Source organism: Camelina sativa, chromosome 5 (genome assembly GCF_030686135.1).
Source record: "Camelina sativa cultivar CO46 ecotype springtype chromosome 5, ASM3068613v1".
Classification (NCBI taxonomy): Eukaryota; Viridiplantae; Streptophyta; class Magnoliopsida; order Brassicales; family Brassicaceae; genus Camelina; species Camelina sativa.
In genome coordinates, this window is record NC_141884.1 from 7347672 (window position 1) to 7364570 (window position 16899).

Sequence of the window (16899 nt, forward strand, 5' to 3'; positions counted from 1 at the left end):
TCACCATTCCTATTTGTTTAATTCTGTCAAAATGATCAAGATTCAATCCTCATAATCATGAGCGAACAATTTTGACAGATGGTAACGTCATGTATTTCCTAGTCTTCTGTGGTTTCAGGTGTCATAATGAAGTAGCAAATCTCAAGGAAAACACACACACACACGCACCAAAACAATAGTTGCAAATACATAACAATGCAAGTATGAAAAAATAAGACTTGGCTTATGGTGAGATTCAGGGAATTAACTGAAGAATGAAGCAATGAATCTAAACATCACAACACCAATTGTGTACTGTAATCTTGGCTAAAGCTGTCCACTATTTTGCTTATTCAGAACTGGAGATCAAGCAGAAAATGAAGAGAATACAAATGGTAACAACATATTATTACTAGTAGAGCCTACCGGAACACTCAGCCGAGCCACAATAGCAAAATTTCTTCTTGATATTACCATTGGAGTCACGTACCTGATCGATCTTATAGTTGTAATCGTACGTGAGTTCCTCAAGTGGACGTATAACTTCCTGTGCAAAGAACATCACGTGAGGAATTCTGGTTTCATCATATTCGTACAACACGTCCTGCGCGTACATATTAGGCGAGCAGCTATGGTTTATAAACCTCCCTATGTTCCCTTTCCGTCCTGCGTCTATGGTGAACGGATCCTCCTCCTCCCCGAGGTTAAAGAGATACTCATCTTTCCCGGTAAGTATTTCAGCTTGTTTATCCTCAAGAAGCTCTCCTGCGTACTCACAGACGAAGCTTCCCACTGGAATAGTTTCCAGAGACCTCACACCCCATCCCCTTGACTCTGTTTTGAAGAGCTCCAGCTTTATCTTGATCCCGTGCTGTGTGACTCGCATGTAGCAAGAAGGCGGGCATTTGCAGTGTGGTCCACACTCATAGACCAATGGCTTTACTTCTAAAATGGCTCCATCGTTATTATACGGTATCTCTCCACCGTTTTTTGCAACACAAGAACAAGTTTTTGATTCGGAGCAGCGTTTTGTGCAACCGCAGGTCCTTGCAGGAAGTGGCTTACACCAATCCGGATATATCATTTCAGCCGTGTAGATAAACGGAGGAGGTTTCTCGTCGTCTATATCATTCACAGCGCGTATGGGTAATGTCTCTTCCCCTCCTGAGATGTCAACACTGCAAAGAACTTGCCTTAACTCCGTTTTCTTTGTTTTCTCAACCACTTTCCAAGAAAGCTCGGGTTGTCCAGGAATACGTCGGAGTTTGAACTTGAAGACACGCTTACCGTGAGACCCGGTTTCATCCCAATACTCTTCCACCAGATACAAACCATCATAAACATAATTCTTTGCAGCAGGTGATGATTTTAACGTCGTATTCTTGTAGCCTCTTATGACCCGCACAGGGTTCTTTTTGTGTATACTATTTTTCAACGCGAGGTTTCCCTTAACAAGCTCTTGGTCTTTGGGTTCATTGTTTTTATTTTTCTTCCCCAAGTTTCCGCCTTGGCCTGTATAGATCAAGACATGCGAGTTATCAAGCACGTCACCATAACCTCCAGATGATACGATACTCAAGGCAACTAGTTCCCCGTCGTAGTCTTTCATATAATCTATACCACTTTGACTTGGTCTATGTAAACCAATAGGGTTCAGGTCCATTCTATATTGAAATCCATCGCCAACCTCAACACCAGCCACAGCTCCGATAATATGAGTACGACTTTTACCTGCAGCCTCAACTGGTTTTGGAACTGTAACTTTCAACTTCTCAAGTTCCAATGGAACCACATCTTCTTGCAAGCTAATGCTTGGAGCATGGACCTCCACCATACCTAGATCACTTGTGTTCTCGGTTACATCAACTGATTTCAAGCGATCTTGCCCGACCACGTTTTCACCAGGAATCAACTCAACCTCAGCTTCAGAACAAGGAGCAAAGTCATTATCAGAAACATTCCTGTTGTTCTCGCGAGTATCAATTAGGACATCCTCCTTCTGTACAGTTCTCGATCTGAGCCGCATGGAAACAGTTCCACAATCAGGTGATAACTCGCTTTCTGCTGCAACCTTAAACCGCTTGGACTTCCTCCTACCAAGAGGATCAGTGTATCTACCATTCCCTGAAGAAACTGATGTTGCTGGTTCCTCCTTAGAAAACTCACTACCACCGCGCAACGAATCAAGTATTGATGACTCTGAATGTACCATGTTACTATCTCCAATTCCTACTCATGTAATAGAAGAATATGAACTATAAAAAGCACCATCCTAGTAAGTTACACAACATGCATATATAGAGGAGATTGCAATCAAGTAAATGAATACACTTGGCAATGCATATTATAAGTTGATCATCACGATATGAACGAATTCTAAAAAAAACCCTTAAATCCATGAAAATCTAGAAACTGAACCCAAATCTCAAAATTACCAACTTTTGCCTAATTACATTGTCTAGTTCTCAACAGAAACGCAGTGAAACGAGAGATGGAAGCGATTACAAAAAGATCAAATCTTGCGTCTTAGAAGAAGGGTAGAGAGATTTTACCAGGCGAAATCAAATTGGCGGAGATGACGAGACGATTGGCCGGAGCGGGAGATATAAGGAGTCGCCTACTCAAATTGGGTAATTAGGCAAAACAAAACAAAACAAAATCAGTTTGGTAAATTGTCTTTCATGCATCTCATGCCTCTCTTCTGTGTGGTTAAAGTGCTCGGTAACCTCTACTTATTCTAATTATTATTATATATGAAGAAAACTGCTATAATATTGATTTAGGGTTTTAATGAATCTACAAGACTATAATAATGATGTTTTATTGTAAATATATTATTTGAGAATATAAATATAAAAAAAAATTGGATTTTTTTTACCTAATTTTTTTTTAAGATTTTTAGTAATTTTTTTTTGGAAATACAATTTTTGAGAATATTCTAGAGATCTTCATAGCTTCTGTAATTTTCTTATACTTTTAGAGTAAATTTTTTCCAGATCGATTTTGGTTTTGAGGAAACCGAAACATCTATCAAAGAGAGGCTTTCATTTCAGATTTAAAAATTGGCGTTAGATCAACAACTGAACACAAGGTTACTTTCATTTCGATTTTAAATTTTAATTAAATAAATTAATTGGAAGGAATTTTATAGATGTACTGGAATTAAGAAATTTATAGATAATATACGGTGAATTGGATAGAGGTTTGAACTTTGAAGGTATATAAAGAGCCCAACACAATTAGATATATGCACAAACAATTTGAAACCTAAAATTTTTCAAAAGATTGCAAACAATGTCCAACCGAAAGTTGAATTTGGAAACGGTCGAGAGCTCCGAAACCAAACGGCGTCGTATCCTTTCGGAGGAGGTATGCTTAATCGACGAAATGCTGAGCGGCTTGATACCGTCGATAGAGGACATGAAAATCGACCCAAGTTGCTAATCACCAGGACTCTCCCTTGGCCCAACAATTTTACCAATCATATTATGCTCAGATAGTAAAGCCTTGACTGATCACAAGTGTCACTTCAAATTTGTTATCATGTTCTGCACAAACTTTGCTGTCTGGTAATATAATATATCTGTTCCATTTTGTTTTTGTTTTTGTATTTGTGAATATATATATATATATATTACCTAATTTTTGTTGAGATTTTTAGTGCTGTTACTGGAAATATAATCTTTGAGAATATTCTAAAGATCTTCATATTCCTATTTTCTAGAATTTTCTCAAAACTTATATATGTTAAAATCAAACTGAGAAATCACATATAATATAATTAGTCTACAATAGAAAATATATTAGTTTTGTTAATTTTTGTTTTTTTGATTTAGGATTTTTTTTTAAATATAAACATGTAAATTTGTAGATTTAATGTTAATTTCTTAATTAGCTGTTTTGAAAAATAATAATTTTGACATGTGTCAATATCTCATTAGTATACTTGACACATGTCATGATCTTGTTAATGACTAACTATGAAAATCCAACTTTAGATAATAAAATGACTAACTTTAAAAATCCAACTTTATATAATAAGAGATATATGGCAAATTGGATAAAGGTTTGAAAGTATATGATAAACTTAGTTGATTGCACCTATAGTACCAAAGCTACAAGTAGGACTAAAAATAATAATAATCTCTAAAATAACAAAACAAGAAGAAACATGAACTATTGCATATAGATCTTATTAAAAAGGTGTTAATTATATAAAAAGAATTGATGATAAGTAGCAATAGCAATTTTAAAAACTAGATATAGCAATGTAACATAACATTTTTATATTAATTATTTGGTATTTGATGAACTTAACAATGGCCAGATTACTTAGATAGAGGTTGTTGAAGATGTTAGCATATGAATAAAAACGTTTATATGAAATATTGTATTTTTATGCAATTTGCATGATTTAGAGTTTAAAAGGGATAATGTTTTATTCACTTTTTCCTGAGAAGATCCTAAACCCTGGTTGAATATATAATCTACTAATAAATATCTATACTAGTATTTTTGCAGCAGTTTTTGCTCAAAAATACTTTTTGGAAATTTTTTACATTTAATGCATTGATTTTAATATTAGTTATCAAAAATTTCAAAATTAATTATAGATAAGATTTAAAGAAATAAGGAAATATTTTTTCCTCATTCAAACATAAGTATATATTTTCCTTTCATTTTTATTTAAATTTATATTTAAATTATCTTGAATTATTCTATAAAGCATTTAGTGAATAAAAATTGTGTTTTTTTACAGCATATGATGTAAAACAATTTTTTTTAAAAAGAAATATATTTCTCAATAGATAATAAAAAAATTACGGGTAAAATATCCCACATCGCCTAAAAAAATTGGGCAATAATTCATAATACAATTGAGTAGAAAGCTTGATTTATCAGACATTCTAATTTAAAAAACTTTTAATTGGTTTATTCTGGTTCTTTATTTTAAAGATTTTAAAAAGTTAAATATTAGAAATATTTAAGACTTTTAAAAAGTTAAATATTTATATTTTTATAAAAAGTATAAATATGATAAATATTTATATTTTATAAAAAGTATAAATATTATAAATATTTATATTTTTTAGAAAGTTAAACTTTATAAAATGTTGAAAATATTAATAATATTTAAACATTTATGAAGTTTCAAATAAAGTTTAAATATTATAAATATTTAAACTTTTTTAAAAATTAGAAAACCTTTAAAATATTAATATTATATTTAAACTTTTACGAAAGTTCAAATATGAGAAATACTCAACCATTTTAAGAATTATTTAAACTTTATAAAAAGCACCAATCTTATAAAATGTAAATGGTTACAACCTTAATAAATAATATATCAACTCAATCTGATATTACAATACAAAACAATAAATATTAAAAATTAAGATTATATAGTGCGAGTTAAAATATCTCGGGACGGAGTTATATAGCGGGACGGGTTTTGTCGATATTTATATAAATTTAAAATATCATTAATTTGGTGTTAAACGGGTAAAACATCATTTTATTATTTTGTTAACACTATCGGTATCCGAGAATAGACATATCTAATTAAATTGATTAATAAATGTTATGTAAAAATTAAATTATATTGTAGTATTATATGGTTTAAACTTTATACCAAAAAATTAACAATTATTATATAATTATAACATATTTAACCAACAAATACAATTTATAATTTAAACATTTTAGTTATAAATAATTTGTCCCGCGGTGTACCGCGGATCCTAATCTAGTTGGAAATATAATATTTGAGAAAATTTAAGAGATCTTTTAGATATATTGATATTTTTAGAAGTATTTTTTTTGGAACAAGATATTTTAATAAAAGCTTTAAATAATAATCTCTACTACAACAAAAGTTATATAAAAAGTTATATAAAAAAAAAATGTTAAAAGTATCATATTAGCCTTATCAAGAGGATGGTTAATTTGTTAAGGCTCTAGAAAAAAAAATATAATAACAAACACTTTCATATGGAAAATACTACCTAATGCTATTGTCAAATGTGATATAACACAATGTATCATCTATAATTTTTGAATAATGTCAAAGTCTCAAAACTTACTAAACCATAGTTTGAGATTAAAGGTTAGTCTTCCCATCATGTCACTTATAAACATTGATCCCAAAAAATGAGATGCAATTTTGTTGTTGTTGTTTTTGTCTTGGGATAAATTGTTGTTGTTTTGACTATAAAAAATAAAGAGAAATTTATTATTTATGCCATGAACAGTGACAACTCTTTTGGAAGATGCCACTTTTGTTTATTTATTCTCCCGCCTGCCACAAGAGCAAATTAGAAAGACAAATTTACCCTGTTAAATTTATTGTTTTTAATTACCATATTTTTCTTTCCAAAATCTATTATCACGTTTCTTCATCTCTTTCTCTTTCTTTCTTCAACATCTCATCTTTTCACAAAACCTTTAATTTCTCTTCAATTCATCATCTTTTCACATTCCAAGCGAATCTCTCCATTTATTGCTTCTACAACATTGTTTTTCACGGAATTGGACTACACAAGGTAAGAGACATTACCTAATTTTTGTGTCTATTAAGTCTATCAATTTTATCTATTTGAAGATATCAATTTTCAGATCTGATTAGTTTTTTTTCTCTGTTACTCAGATCTGCGGCTCAGCTGGTGGACACAAGTGTTGGAATCCAAGAAGCTATCATTGGAAGTAAAGCTAGATATTACTTGATGGACCAGATTTAGAAGACATGATTCGGATATGGTCTACCGACATTTGTCTATCCACTTGTCGATTGTACGATTAGCGTGGGCATGGGCAGACCTGCAAGGGTGGACCAGTTTTAAGTTATCGAAGGACAAGTGTTGTCAACTAAGCGGATCTAATTCACTAAAGAAACCGATGGATAAAACTATGGTGGACAAAAACCAGTCCAAGCATTGAATTTGGTCCACCGGAGACACAATAAGATCTGTATATGCATCTGCATACATGAAGAGTGAAAAAAATTGTTTTATGTTATTGATGGACAAGTGTTGTCAGACCAAGCAGATCTGGTCTACTAAAAAAACGGAAGACAAAATTGGGGTGGACAAGTGTTGTCAAACCAAGCAGATATGGTCTACTAAAAAAGCGGTAGACATAATTGAGGTAGACAAGTGTTCGTCAACAAAGCAGGATCTGGTTACTCATCAAACCGAAGGACATAAATGTGGTGGACAAAAACTTGATTGCACAATTTTCTCATTTTTTAAAGAAAATTTCATTTCCTGTAATTTAAAGGTAAAATTGTATTTTTCTTATATGGCATAAACAAGAAAATAGCATTTCTAAGAAGGAAACAATAAAAGTGGTATTTTTCACAACTTTAATTTTGAAAAAGGAAATAAAGCTAAGAAGAAGAAACTAACCATGGCATTAGAATCACCTAGCCTTTGGCTTACCAAATAAGCATATGGTTGTTGTTTCCTAGTGTGAATCCATTTCCTAGGTCCAACAACACTCCAACTACTACTCGACTAAGAGCACCCAAATATTTGATTTGATGCCTTTTTATTCTATCTTTTTTTTTGTTTTTTGTCGTCATATCTTTTATAGTAGTACTGCTTTCTATCAATTTATCAAATACCTAAACAAAATCTTTATTCTTGTCCTTTCCTAAACTTTCCCATTAATTTTCTTTTTAATCTCAAAAGCTCAAAAGAGATAATCATAAATTAATAACATAACAGCAAAAAGAAACTTATAATAAAGTAAATGAATAAGAAATTAAATTTTAAAGAGATTTGATTGGTTACACATTATAATAAGCAAATTTATTCATGCGTCGACAAAAAAAAAAACGCTGTACTGTATAACACAACCAACCACCATCAACAACAGTAACTTGTTATTATTATGCAGCTATTGCTCTCTCTTCGTCTTCTTCTTCCCATTTTCTTCTCTGTAATCCTCAATCACTACTTTTATCTCTATCTAAATGCAGCTACCTCTCTTTCAATTCTCCGTCTTAGCTCCCATTTCGCTATGAAGTTGTCTCGGCTACTCCAACGACTTCTTCTGTCGGTGAGTTCGAGAATCTTCTCTGTATCGAGTTTTGTGTTAAATTTGATTTCTTTAGGCTTCTCTCATGATGTTTGATTCTGGGTTCGTTTAGGTTCTCTTCTTCATATAAGCCCTTTTGCGCGTTTGGCGTGTTATGTTAAAAGATTATAATTTTGAATTTCAAGGTATAATTCTATATTGTTACTCGAGTTCTAGGGTTCATAAAACGCAATTTGGGATGATTTTATCTTAATTGGGTCGTTATATTACTTGTAATTTGCATAAAGTGTTGTAATTTACGAAGCTGACGTCTGTGTTGTATCTCTTGTGACAGAGCTGGTGTTTTCTTCAATAGAAGTCAGGTTAAGTAGTAGCATTGTTTACAAAAGGAGATGACTTTGGGAGGTTGGAGTCAGAGATTTATCCAAGCAGCAACTTCTTCTGAATCTGAGGATTCTGCTTTGGATTTAGAGAGAAATCATCATCACTGCAATCACTTGAGTCTTCCATCATCATCTTCAAGTCCATCTCCTCTTCAGCCATTTACACTTAACATCCAGCACGCTGAGAGCAATGCTCCTTACTTCTCTTGGCCTACTCTCAGCCGGCTTAACGATGCTGTTGAAGACCGAGCTAACTACTTTGGAAATCTCCAGAAAGAGGTTTTACCTGAAGTTGTTGGCAGGTTGCCTTCAGGACAACAAGCCACCACCTTGCTCGAGCTCATGACCATTAGAGCGTTTCATAGTAAAATCCTGCGCCGGTTCAGCCTTGGTACTGCAGTTGGGTTTCGGATTAGCCGTGGTGTTCTAACGAATATTCCAGCGATACTTGTCTTTGTTGCTAGGAAAGTCCATAGGCAATGGTTAAGTCCAATGCAGTGTCTTCCTTCTGCCCTCGAGGTTTTAGTTGTCTTGTGTTTATCCATTCTACAAACAGCCTTTCAGAAAATTTACGGGAGCATATATGATAAGATGTTGTATTCATTTCGTAATAGGGTCCTGGAGGGGTATGGTGCGATGTAGATGTTGTGGAATTCCAATATTACGGTGCTCCTGCTGCAACACCTAAAGAACAGGTTTATAATGAACTTGTAGATGGTTTGAGAGGAAGTGATCCCTGCATTGGCTCGGGTTCTCAGGTACATTTTTTTATTTATTCTCCATCTTCCACGAACTGTAACTGTAAAGTCTCAGTTTCTGTTTCATGTTGTGTAGGTTGCAAGCCAAGAAACATATGGAACCTTGGGAGCTATAGTGAAAAGCAGAACTGGTAACCATCAGGTTGGTTTCCTTACTAATCGGCATGTCGCAGTTGATTTGGATTATCCAAGCCAGAAAATGTTTCATCCTTTACCTCCAAGCCTTGGACCGGGTGTCTACCTCGGTGCAGTTGAGAGAGCAACATCGTTTATCACAGATGATCAGTGGTACGGCATATTTGCTGGCACAAATCCAGGTACTCCAGTTATAATTTCATTAGCAATTCTCTGCATCGTTCTGTTCAGGAACCGGCATATCTGGGGAGACTCTTCTTTCATACTGACTATACATGTCATCTTTCATATCTATCACAATGCAGAAACATTTGTGAGAGCGGACGGTGCCTTTATTCCATTTGCAGAAGATTTCAACACGAGCAATGTAACTACAGTGATAAAAGGCATTGGTGAGATAGGAAATGTGCACGTTATAGATTTGCAATCCCCAATTGATAGCCTTATTGGGAAACAAGTTGTCAAAGTTGGAAGAAGCTCTGGATATACCACCGGAACAATAATGGCTTATGCTTTGGAATACAACGACGAGAAAGGGATCTGTTTCCTCACGGATTTTCTTGTCATAGGCGAAAACCAGCAAACTTTTGACCTTGAAGGTGACAGCGGAAGCCTTATACTCTTAACGGGTCCAAATGGTCAGAAGCCACGACCAGTAGGGATCATATGGGGTGGGACAGCAAACCGAGGAAGACTTAAACTAATAGCTGGTCAAGAACCCGAGAACTGGACAAGTGGAGTGGATCTTGGTCGCCTATTGGATCTCTTGGAGCTTGATCTCATCACATCGAACCATGAGCTTGAAGGTTTGGAACTCTTTTTCCTTATCTTTTATTAGAATGGTTGCCAAGTTTTCATGCCTTGTTCTTTATGGCTTTTGTACACTTTGCAGCAGCGGCCCGAGTACAGAGGAACACATCGGTTACAGCCCTTGAATCAACTGTTAGCCAGTCATCCCCGCCCGACCCTGTTCCATCAGGAGACAAACAAGACGAGAGCTATGAGCGATTTATTCCACCTGAGTTTCATATAGAAGAAGCTATCAAGCCAGTACCTGTAATAGAGGAACTTGTGTTCATTGCTCCTATATCGGTTAACGAGTCCACTTCTGCCATTAAAGGGCAAGAGAAACCCAAACTAGACGATCTCGTCGATTTAAAGAACAGTTCCGAAGAAGAGGTTAACGTATCGTTGCATCTAGGTGAGCCCAAACTAAAGAAACCAAAGTTTTCTTAGCTAAAACCGGTTTAGTTTGGTTTAATGGCGACTTGAATAAATCGCCAAAATTTTATGTCGTAATTGTGCATAGTATTATTATTCTTTGCGGACGAAAGATGTAGCGGGACCAAGTTATGTAGCAAAAATGTATAAGCTTAAATATTTTATGAAATTTAAAGAAAGGTATTAAACATTAACCGGATAATGAGTTAGAATTTTTACTTATGATTTCCGGTTTGGTCAATTAGGAAACCACTAACACTGAATAATCTGGAGGAGTCTTAGTTAAAACTTAGGTCAAAAGAGTGAATCAATTCAAATGGATACCTAAATGTATGACGACTTCCCATTGTTTAAAAGTCACTACAAAGATGAGTGCAATTATGAAAATGGTATATAGTAAAAACTAAAACTTAGTAGAAGTATTAGTTAGATTTGTGAAGAAACTGTTTAGGTTAAATGAAAAAGCTTTAAAATTTTGGGTCTTATAAAATTTTATGCAATTATGGTAATGAGTCTAATGACCACTTTTCATTTGCTTTTCAGTACGAATCTATTTTGACAAGAAATCATTAGGGTGGGTAAACAAACTTTTTGGTCAAGTGGCCTCTAACAGTGCCACCAATCAAGCTCAAAAGTTGTACTTAACCGACACCTTCTGTGAAAAACACACATAATTACATATGTACAAATCAAAGCTACCTTATGACATAAAAGACATGACATTTCTGATCTAATCTCCTCTTCTTTTGAATTTATATACATTTCTTTATCTCGTTTCTAGTCATTTTGATGCAAATTCTATGGCTATGGTCGCTGGTTAAAACTTAAAATAGAAAGATTACCAATTAAAATTACTTGACCAAAAAAAAAGAAGTAAATAACTCTCACTCCCTAGTCCTTATAAGAATAACACTCCAACGTTCCCACTAAACAAATCATAGAGCCAACGACATGATGATCTCTCTCATCTTCTTCTCCTTCTTCCTCTCATTCTCTCTTGCATCCAATGGACAGTTCTTTGACGAGAGCAAGAATTACGAAGGCTCCTCCGATCTCGTCGACCTTCAATACCACTTAGGTCCGGTCATATCCTCGCCGGCGACGAGTCTCTACATCATCTGGTACGGCCGATGGAACCCAACTCACCAATCTACAATCCGGGACTTCATCTACTCTGTCTCTTCACCGACACCGGCTCAGTACCCGTCAGTCTCGAACTGGTGGAAGACAGTGAGGCTATACAGAGACCAGACAGGTTCCAACATAACCGACACTCTTGTCTTGTCCGGAGAGTTCCACGACTCAACGTACTCTCATGGATCTCACCTCACTCGCTTCTCTGTTCAGTCTCTGATCAGGACTGCCGTTACTTCCAAGTTACCACTAAATGCTGTAAACGGCTTGTACTTAGTTCTGACCTCAGATGATGTAGAGATGCAAGAGTTCTGCAGAGCAATCTGCGGGTTTCATTACTTCACTTTCGCAAGCATCGTTGGTGCAACCGTACCGTACGCTTGGGTCGGGAACAGTGGGAAGCAGTGTCCAGAAATGTGTGCGTACCCGTTTGCGCAGCCTAAGCCATTTCCAGGAAGCGGGTTTGTAGCCAGAGAGAAGATGAAACCACCAAACGGAGAGGTGGGAATCGATGGGATGATCAGTGTGATAGCCCATGAGCTGGCGGAAGTGTCGAGTAACCCGATGTTGAACGGATGGTACGGAGGAGATGACGCGACGGCACCGACAGAGATAGCGGATTTATGTTTGGGAGTGTACGGGTCAGGAGGAGGAGGAGGGTATATGGGGAGCGTGTATAAGGATAGGTGGAGGAATGTGTATAATGTGAATGGAGTTAAAGGAAGAAAGTTTCTGATTCAGTGGGTTTGGGATCTTACTAGGAATAGATGCTTTGGACCAAACGCTATAAATTAGAGACAGTAATGTCTGTTATCCTGAGTTTGAAGCTTGCGGGAACCTGTATATGGTTTATCAAGTCGAATCTTTGCATTTGTCAGTTTAAGACTTTTACAAAATCTAAGGTATTTTACCTGTCAAGATTCACTAGAAAAAGTTTCTGAACCAAACCTGTGCTTTTGACATGAGCACAAAAATCCACAAGTACCTCAAAATGGCTGTTCTGCCAAAGTATGTAAGCATTGATTCTATGCTAGTACTAGATATTATACAGTCAACATGATTAAGAAGACAAACTAAATGGCACAACAGCTAAGGAACAACCTGCACCTTCTATTGTAGAAGTACATCCTGGAAGAGGCCATATTTTCTGTCCTTTAGTACTTCCAACTCCATTTGAGCGTTTATTGATCATCACGTCCAAGGAAGTCATGGAAGGGAACCTCAGTAGCTGACTGTGGGCAATACATTGTCAATAGGATCACCATCGTTTTCTCTATCCTTTTCTGAGCCATCTTCATCACGTCCAAGGAAGTCATGGACGGGGACTTCAACAGCTGACTGTGAGGCCAGGGTATTTTCAATAGGATCCTCATTTTCCGAGTCAGCTTCATTACGTCCAAGGAAGTCATGGACGGGGACTTCTATAGCAGACTGTGAGGCCAAGATATTTTCAGTAGGATCCTCATTTTTTCCTCTATCATCATTTTTCGAGTCATCTTCCTTACGTCCAATGAAGTCATGGACGGGGACTTCACCAGCAGACTGTGAGGCCAAGATGTTTTCAATAATAGGATCCTCATTTTTTCCTCTATCATTTTCCGAGGCCAAGACAATTCGAATAGGATTATCTTTGTTTCCTCTATCCTTTTCCGAGTCATCTTCAATGAGTTTTGGCCTCAGCAGCTTTCTTTTCTTGTTCTGAGAAGCTGGGGTTTCAGGGCTCTCTTTACACCCTTGAGTTAGATCACCAGGGCTCTTTGGAGCTTTGCTACGGCGCTTAAAATTAATGAATGGTAGCTTTTGAACATTTTGTTCCATACTTCCTTCACAATCCAACAGATCATCTGGAGTAGTCTCAGTAAAAGGGTGGATCAAATCATTGTCAAGTACCTCTGCTCTCTGAATCTTTTCCTTTTTCTTCTTCGGTTTGCCAGAATCCTCAGAGGTACTCATATTTGATCTTTTTTTCTCCATCCAAACTTTGTGACAGTCGTTTAAAAAGGCCATGACATCATCGACTGATTCAGTTTCCGGAGACGTATCCTTTTCAGCATAACGTTCTTTTGAAGGAGGCACACCCAGCCTTTTGAAGACACTCTCTCTGGTTTTAGTTCTTCCAAGTTCAGCATGATTAACACGCTCTTTCATTCGAGTCACCCTATTGTTAGAGTCAAAAGCATCACCGCCAAATTCTTCATGCCGTTGATAAGCTTGGCCTTTGTTACTAGTTCTGTCATACAAATCAGCTCCATCCCCCGTTGTTGAAGGATAAGCAAAAGAAGGGTAAATACTGGAACCCCGAACAGCCGTCTTGTTTGTATAAGAAACATGACCTCCAAATTCTTCTTGGTGTTTATATGTTTGAACTTCATTGTTGAGTTCGTCCTTAGAAGAAAAACCCCTTGATGATGAAGGGTAAGTAAATGAAGGAAAGATGCGGTCGTCGGGGTACGGTAGCCTCTCAACCTTCCTCATGTTCTCAGTGGCCCTTGTAGAAGTTAAGTCACCAGGAAACTGATAATGACGCAGATGTCCATTTCTGGATTCAGATTCAGCACCCGCAACTCCAGACATGCCAATGTTAGTTTGGTATTGACGATGATGTTCAATAGGCATTGGAATATATTCCAGACTACTAGTGTTCACGCTAGTACCATTATGTTCATCAGAAAATGGTTGGACTGTCTCAGAAGGCAAGGCGTCACTGACATAACCACCAACAGGAATATATTCTTCTCCAAAATCATAATTTGAGTTCTTAGAGGGCAAGTTGTCACTGACATAACCACCAACAGGTATATATTCTTCTCCAAAATCATAATTTGAGTTGGCTGGAACGGAAGCTGAGCCAATTAAATCATCATTAGGTGCACCAAGATCATGCCTAGAGCTTGTCATTGTTGCATCTCCCATGATCCCAGGCTCACAAGGGTCATAGTATCCTCTGTTTGTTCCATATGGTAAGTCTAAAGGTATGCTACGAGGAGTAACCACTGGAACTGCCTCAAACTTAAGGTGTTCGTCGTTAGACCACTGTGCGATACCATCTTTTTCATTGTACTTGTTTTCTAACCAGCCACTTGCAGTGTGTCTCAGGTTCTTCGGGACTCTTCGATCATTAACAAAAGAATTATTAGTTAAAGCATCAGTGCCAAAGCTATAATTCAGGTTAATGCCAGACGTGTCTCCAGAGTACTCATTCCCTTTAGTTGAATCAACCTCTACGCCAATACCAGATTCATCCTCAAAACCATAATTTTCTGCTGGCCTACGATCACGGGCATCTCCTGCAGAAGTAACTCTGAAGGGAAACTCACAGTCAACATCTCCATCCGTTTCTCCTGCATTAAAATTCCGAAAGCAGCGATCACCAACTCTATTTCTCAGATTCCTTTCAGCTTCTCTAGTGGGTTTTACAACTGCAGTTTTCCTCAGCCTGGATCTATCTTCTTTCTTCAAGCTAAACAGCTTCAACAGCTTCTGAACCTATACATGACATTTCCAAACAGAGTGTCAGACCACATAAGAAGGTAAATAAACAACGACCACCAAACAAAGATAGTTCGAGAAGTATAACCATAATAAAGCAGAGATGTTAAGATTCACTGGAGAAAATTAAGCACACACACCTGAGCCTTCGAGAGTCCAAAATTGAACTTAGTTGCTGTAAAGTAGTTTTCACGAATAGCATGACGAAACTCGCTTTCAGGAAGCGGCCTACAACGCCACTTCTCAGTAAACTTGACCTAAGAAAATGAGATCACGGCAAAAAAATGTAATGTTTGACACAAAAAATAACAAAAACTCAAGGAGGAAAGTGTATCCCAACTCCCAAGTACCTGAGCAGGAAACTGTTTGCCAGAAGAGCAGAAAGCATCAGGCTCAATGTTGATAGCACCATCAGAGGAAGCCAGAAAGACACCATGTAGCTCTCTACTCTCGAATTCAAACAAAAACAACAACATTCCGGCTTTGACCTGTTTAACAAAACCGGCTTGCCTCATTGGCAAACCGAAAAGCTCGCGTCCAAGGCATTCCTTTCTCGTGGAGTTATTGGACATGAAAATTGCACCAAAGTCAGGGTACTCTCCAGAAGCACCACCATAGGATTGTTCCTCCCTATCCATAAGCTTCATCCTCCGATGCTTTGGCATGCTGTTACAGAAAAACTAAAAAATAACAACACAGAAACTAACTATCCTTCATTTGTTGAATTGTAGGTAAAGAGATACTAGAAACATCAAGAGACTTGTGGAGCCAGCCAAAACAGTAGTAGTAGATTGATTGATTGATCAACACACAGTCAACAAACAGAGCATAAAAACACACGCAACATGACTGAATAAAGCAAATTGAATAGTGTAAACAGTGAAACCCCAGAATCCAAAAAAAATTAGAAACAGTGGTACTAGTCTACTAGAACAACAACAACAAGGAAAGAAGAAGAAGATAGTGACGCAATTGGAAAAAATTCACAAATGATGAAAACGCTGACGCTAACTCTCACACACAAAGCATTATAATCAAATTACAATCAGAGACATGTAATAGAACGATCGAAACCATTAAGCCATATGTATACATTAATTTTTATAGAGAGATAAGCAAATGTTAACAAATCAGACCTGAATTTGGAGTTGCCTGGGTTTGTTAAAGATCAGCTTCTACCAAAACAATCAAACATGCAAAAAAAAGAAAAAAAATCCCACAAAGAAGATGAAAAGAACAAGAAATAAGAAAGGAATTGAAAGAGAACGATCGGGGGAACTATATATAGAATGAATGAGAGAATCGGGGAATTTAGGGTTTTAAAATTTTTTCAGTATTACCGGAACACGAAACGGCGAAGGAGGGGGGGGGGGGGGGAAAGCGAATGAAGAAGAAGAGAATTTTTTTTTTTTTCTTTTGGGGGAAAAACACAAACGCAGAGAAACCGAGGAGAGATTTTATTTTTTCCGTTTTCGTTAATGGGGGGATTTTGGTTCAGCTCTCTCTCTATATAGTTTTGTATTTTGGTTATGGTCCCCCCACATCATAAATATACACTTTTTGTTACAAAAGTCAAGACTTTACGTATTGAAGTGAAAATGGAGCTCAATTGTCATTATAACTCACAGTAATATTTGTCTCAATTTTTATCTATAAATACCAATGTATTCGTTCATATGAAATACACATTATTACGAATGCAAGAGAACGCATGTAAATTCCTCTCCTTCTCCTACTCTTCTCATTACATATATATAGATATA

At 36.4% G+C, this 16899-nt stretch overlaps 2 protein-coding genes, 1 long non-coding RNA gene and 2 pseudogenes across 10 annotated transcripts; 3 read left to right on the top strand and 2 right to left on the bottom strand.

Moving 5' to 3' along the window:
* Positions 1–202: 202 nt before the first annotated feature.
* LOC104786035 (histone-lysine N-methyltransferase, H3 lysine-9 specific SUVH5 pseudogene) lies at positions 203–3438 on the bottom strand (annotated as a pseudogene). Its single transcript, XR_015598473.1, has 2 exons — positions 2532–3438; positions 203–2208 (listed from the first exon to the last, which is right to left on the bottom strand). The product of XR_015598473.1 is annotated as a histone-lysine N-methyltransferase, H3 lysine-9 specific SUVH5 pseudogene (transcript).
* Positions 3439–5918: 2480 nt separating this feature from the next.
* Positions 5919–7321, top strand: LOC147943351 (uncharacterized). Its single transcript, XR_015598117.1, has 3 exons — positions 5919–6085; positions 6231–6521; positions 6626–7321. It is a non-coding gene; the product is annotated as an uncharacterized LOC147943351 (long non-coding RNA).
* Positions 7322–7803: 482 nt separating this feature from the next.
* LOC104786037 (protein NARROW LEAF 1) lies at positions 7804–10707 on the top strand. 6 transcript variants are annotated; one of them, XM_010511346.2, is made up of 7 exons: positions 7816–8037; positions 8129–8201; positions 8351–8918; positions 9014–9157; positions 9234–9474; positions 9598–10098; positions 10185–10707. In XM_010511346.2, exons 3-7 carry the CDS (start codon positions 8409–8411, stop codon positions 10526–10528), a joined length of 1740 nt encoding a protein of 579 aa, XP_010509648.2. In that variant the 5' UTR covers positions 7816–8037; positions 8129–8201; positions 8351–8408; the 3' UTR covers positions 10529–10707. The 6 variants fall into 6 exon arrangements, with proteins under 6 accessions (XP_087369407.1, XP_010509649.2, XP_010509648.2 ...); XM_087513280.1 differs by having other exon boundaries at positions 7861–8037; positions 10188–10707; XM_087513281.1 differs by lacking the exon at positions 8129–8201 and having other exon boundaries at positions 7804–8041; positions 8372–8918; positions 10188–10707.
* Positions 10708–11288: 581 nt separating this feature from the next.
* LOC104786038 (protein EXORDIUM-like 7) lies at positions 11289–12565 on the top strand. Its single transcript, XM_010511350.3, has one exon. It carries the CDS (start codon positions 11465–11467, stop codon positions 12440–12442), a length of 978 nt encoding a protein of 325 aa, XP_010509652.1. The 5' UTR covers positions 11289–11464; the 3' UTR covers positions 12443–12565.
* Positions 12566–12581: 16 nt separating this feature from the next.
* On the bottom strand, positions 12582–15944 carry LOC104786039 (uncharacterized; annotated as a pseudogene). The gene is made up of 3 exons (XR_015598474.1): positions 15487–15944; positions 15277–15393; positions 12582–15133 (listed from the first exon to the last, which is right to left on the bottom strand). The product of XR_015598474.1 is annotated as an uncharacterized LOC104786039 (transcript).
* Positions 15945–16899: the final 955 nt, after the last annotated feature.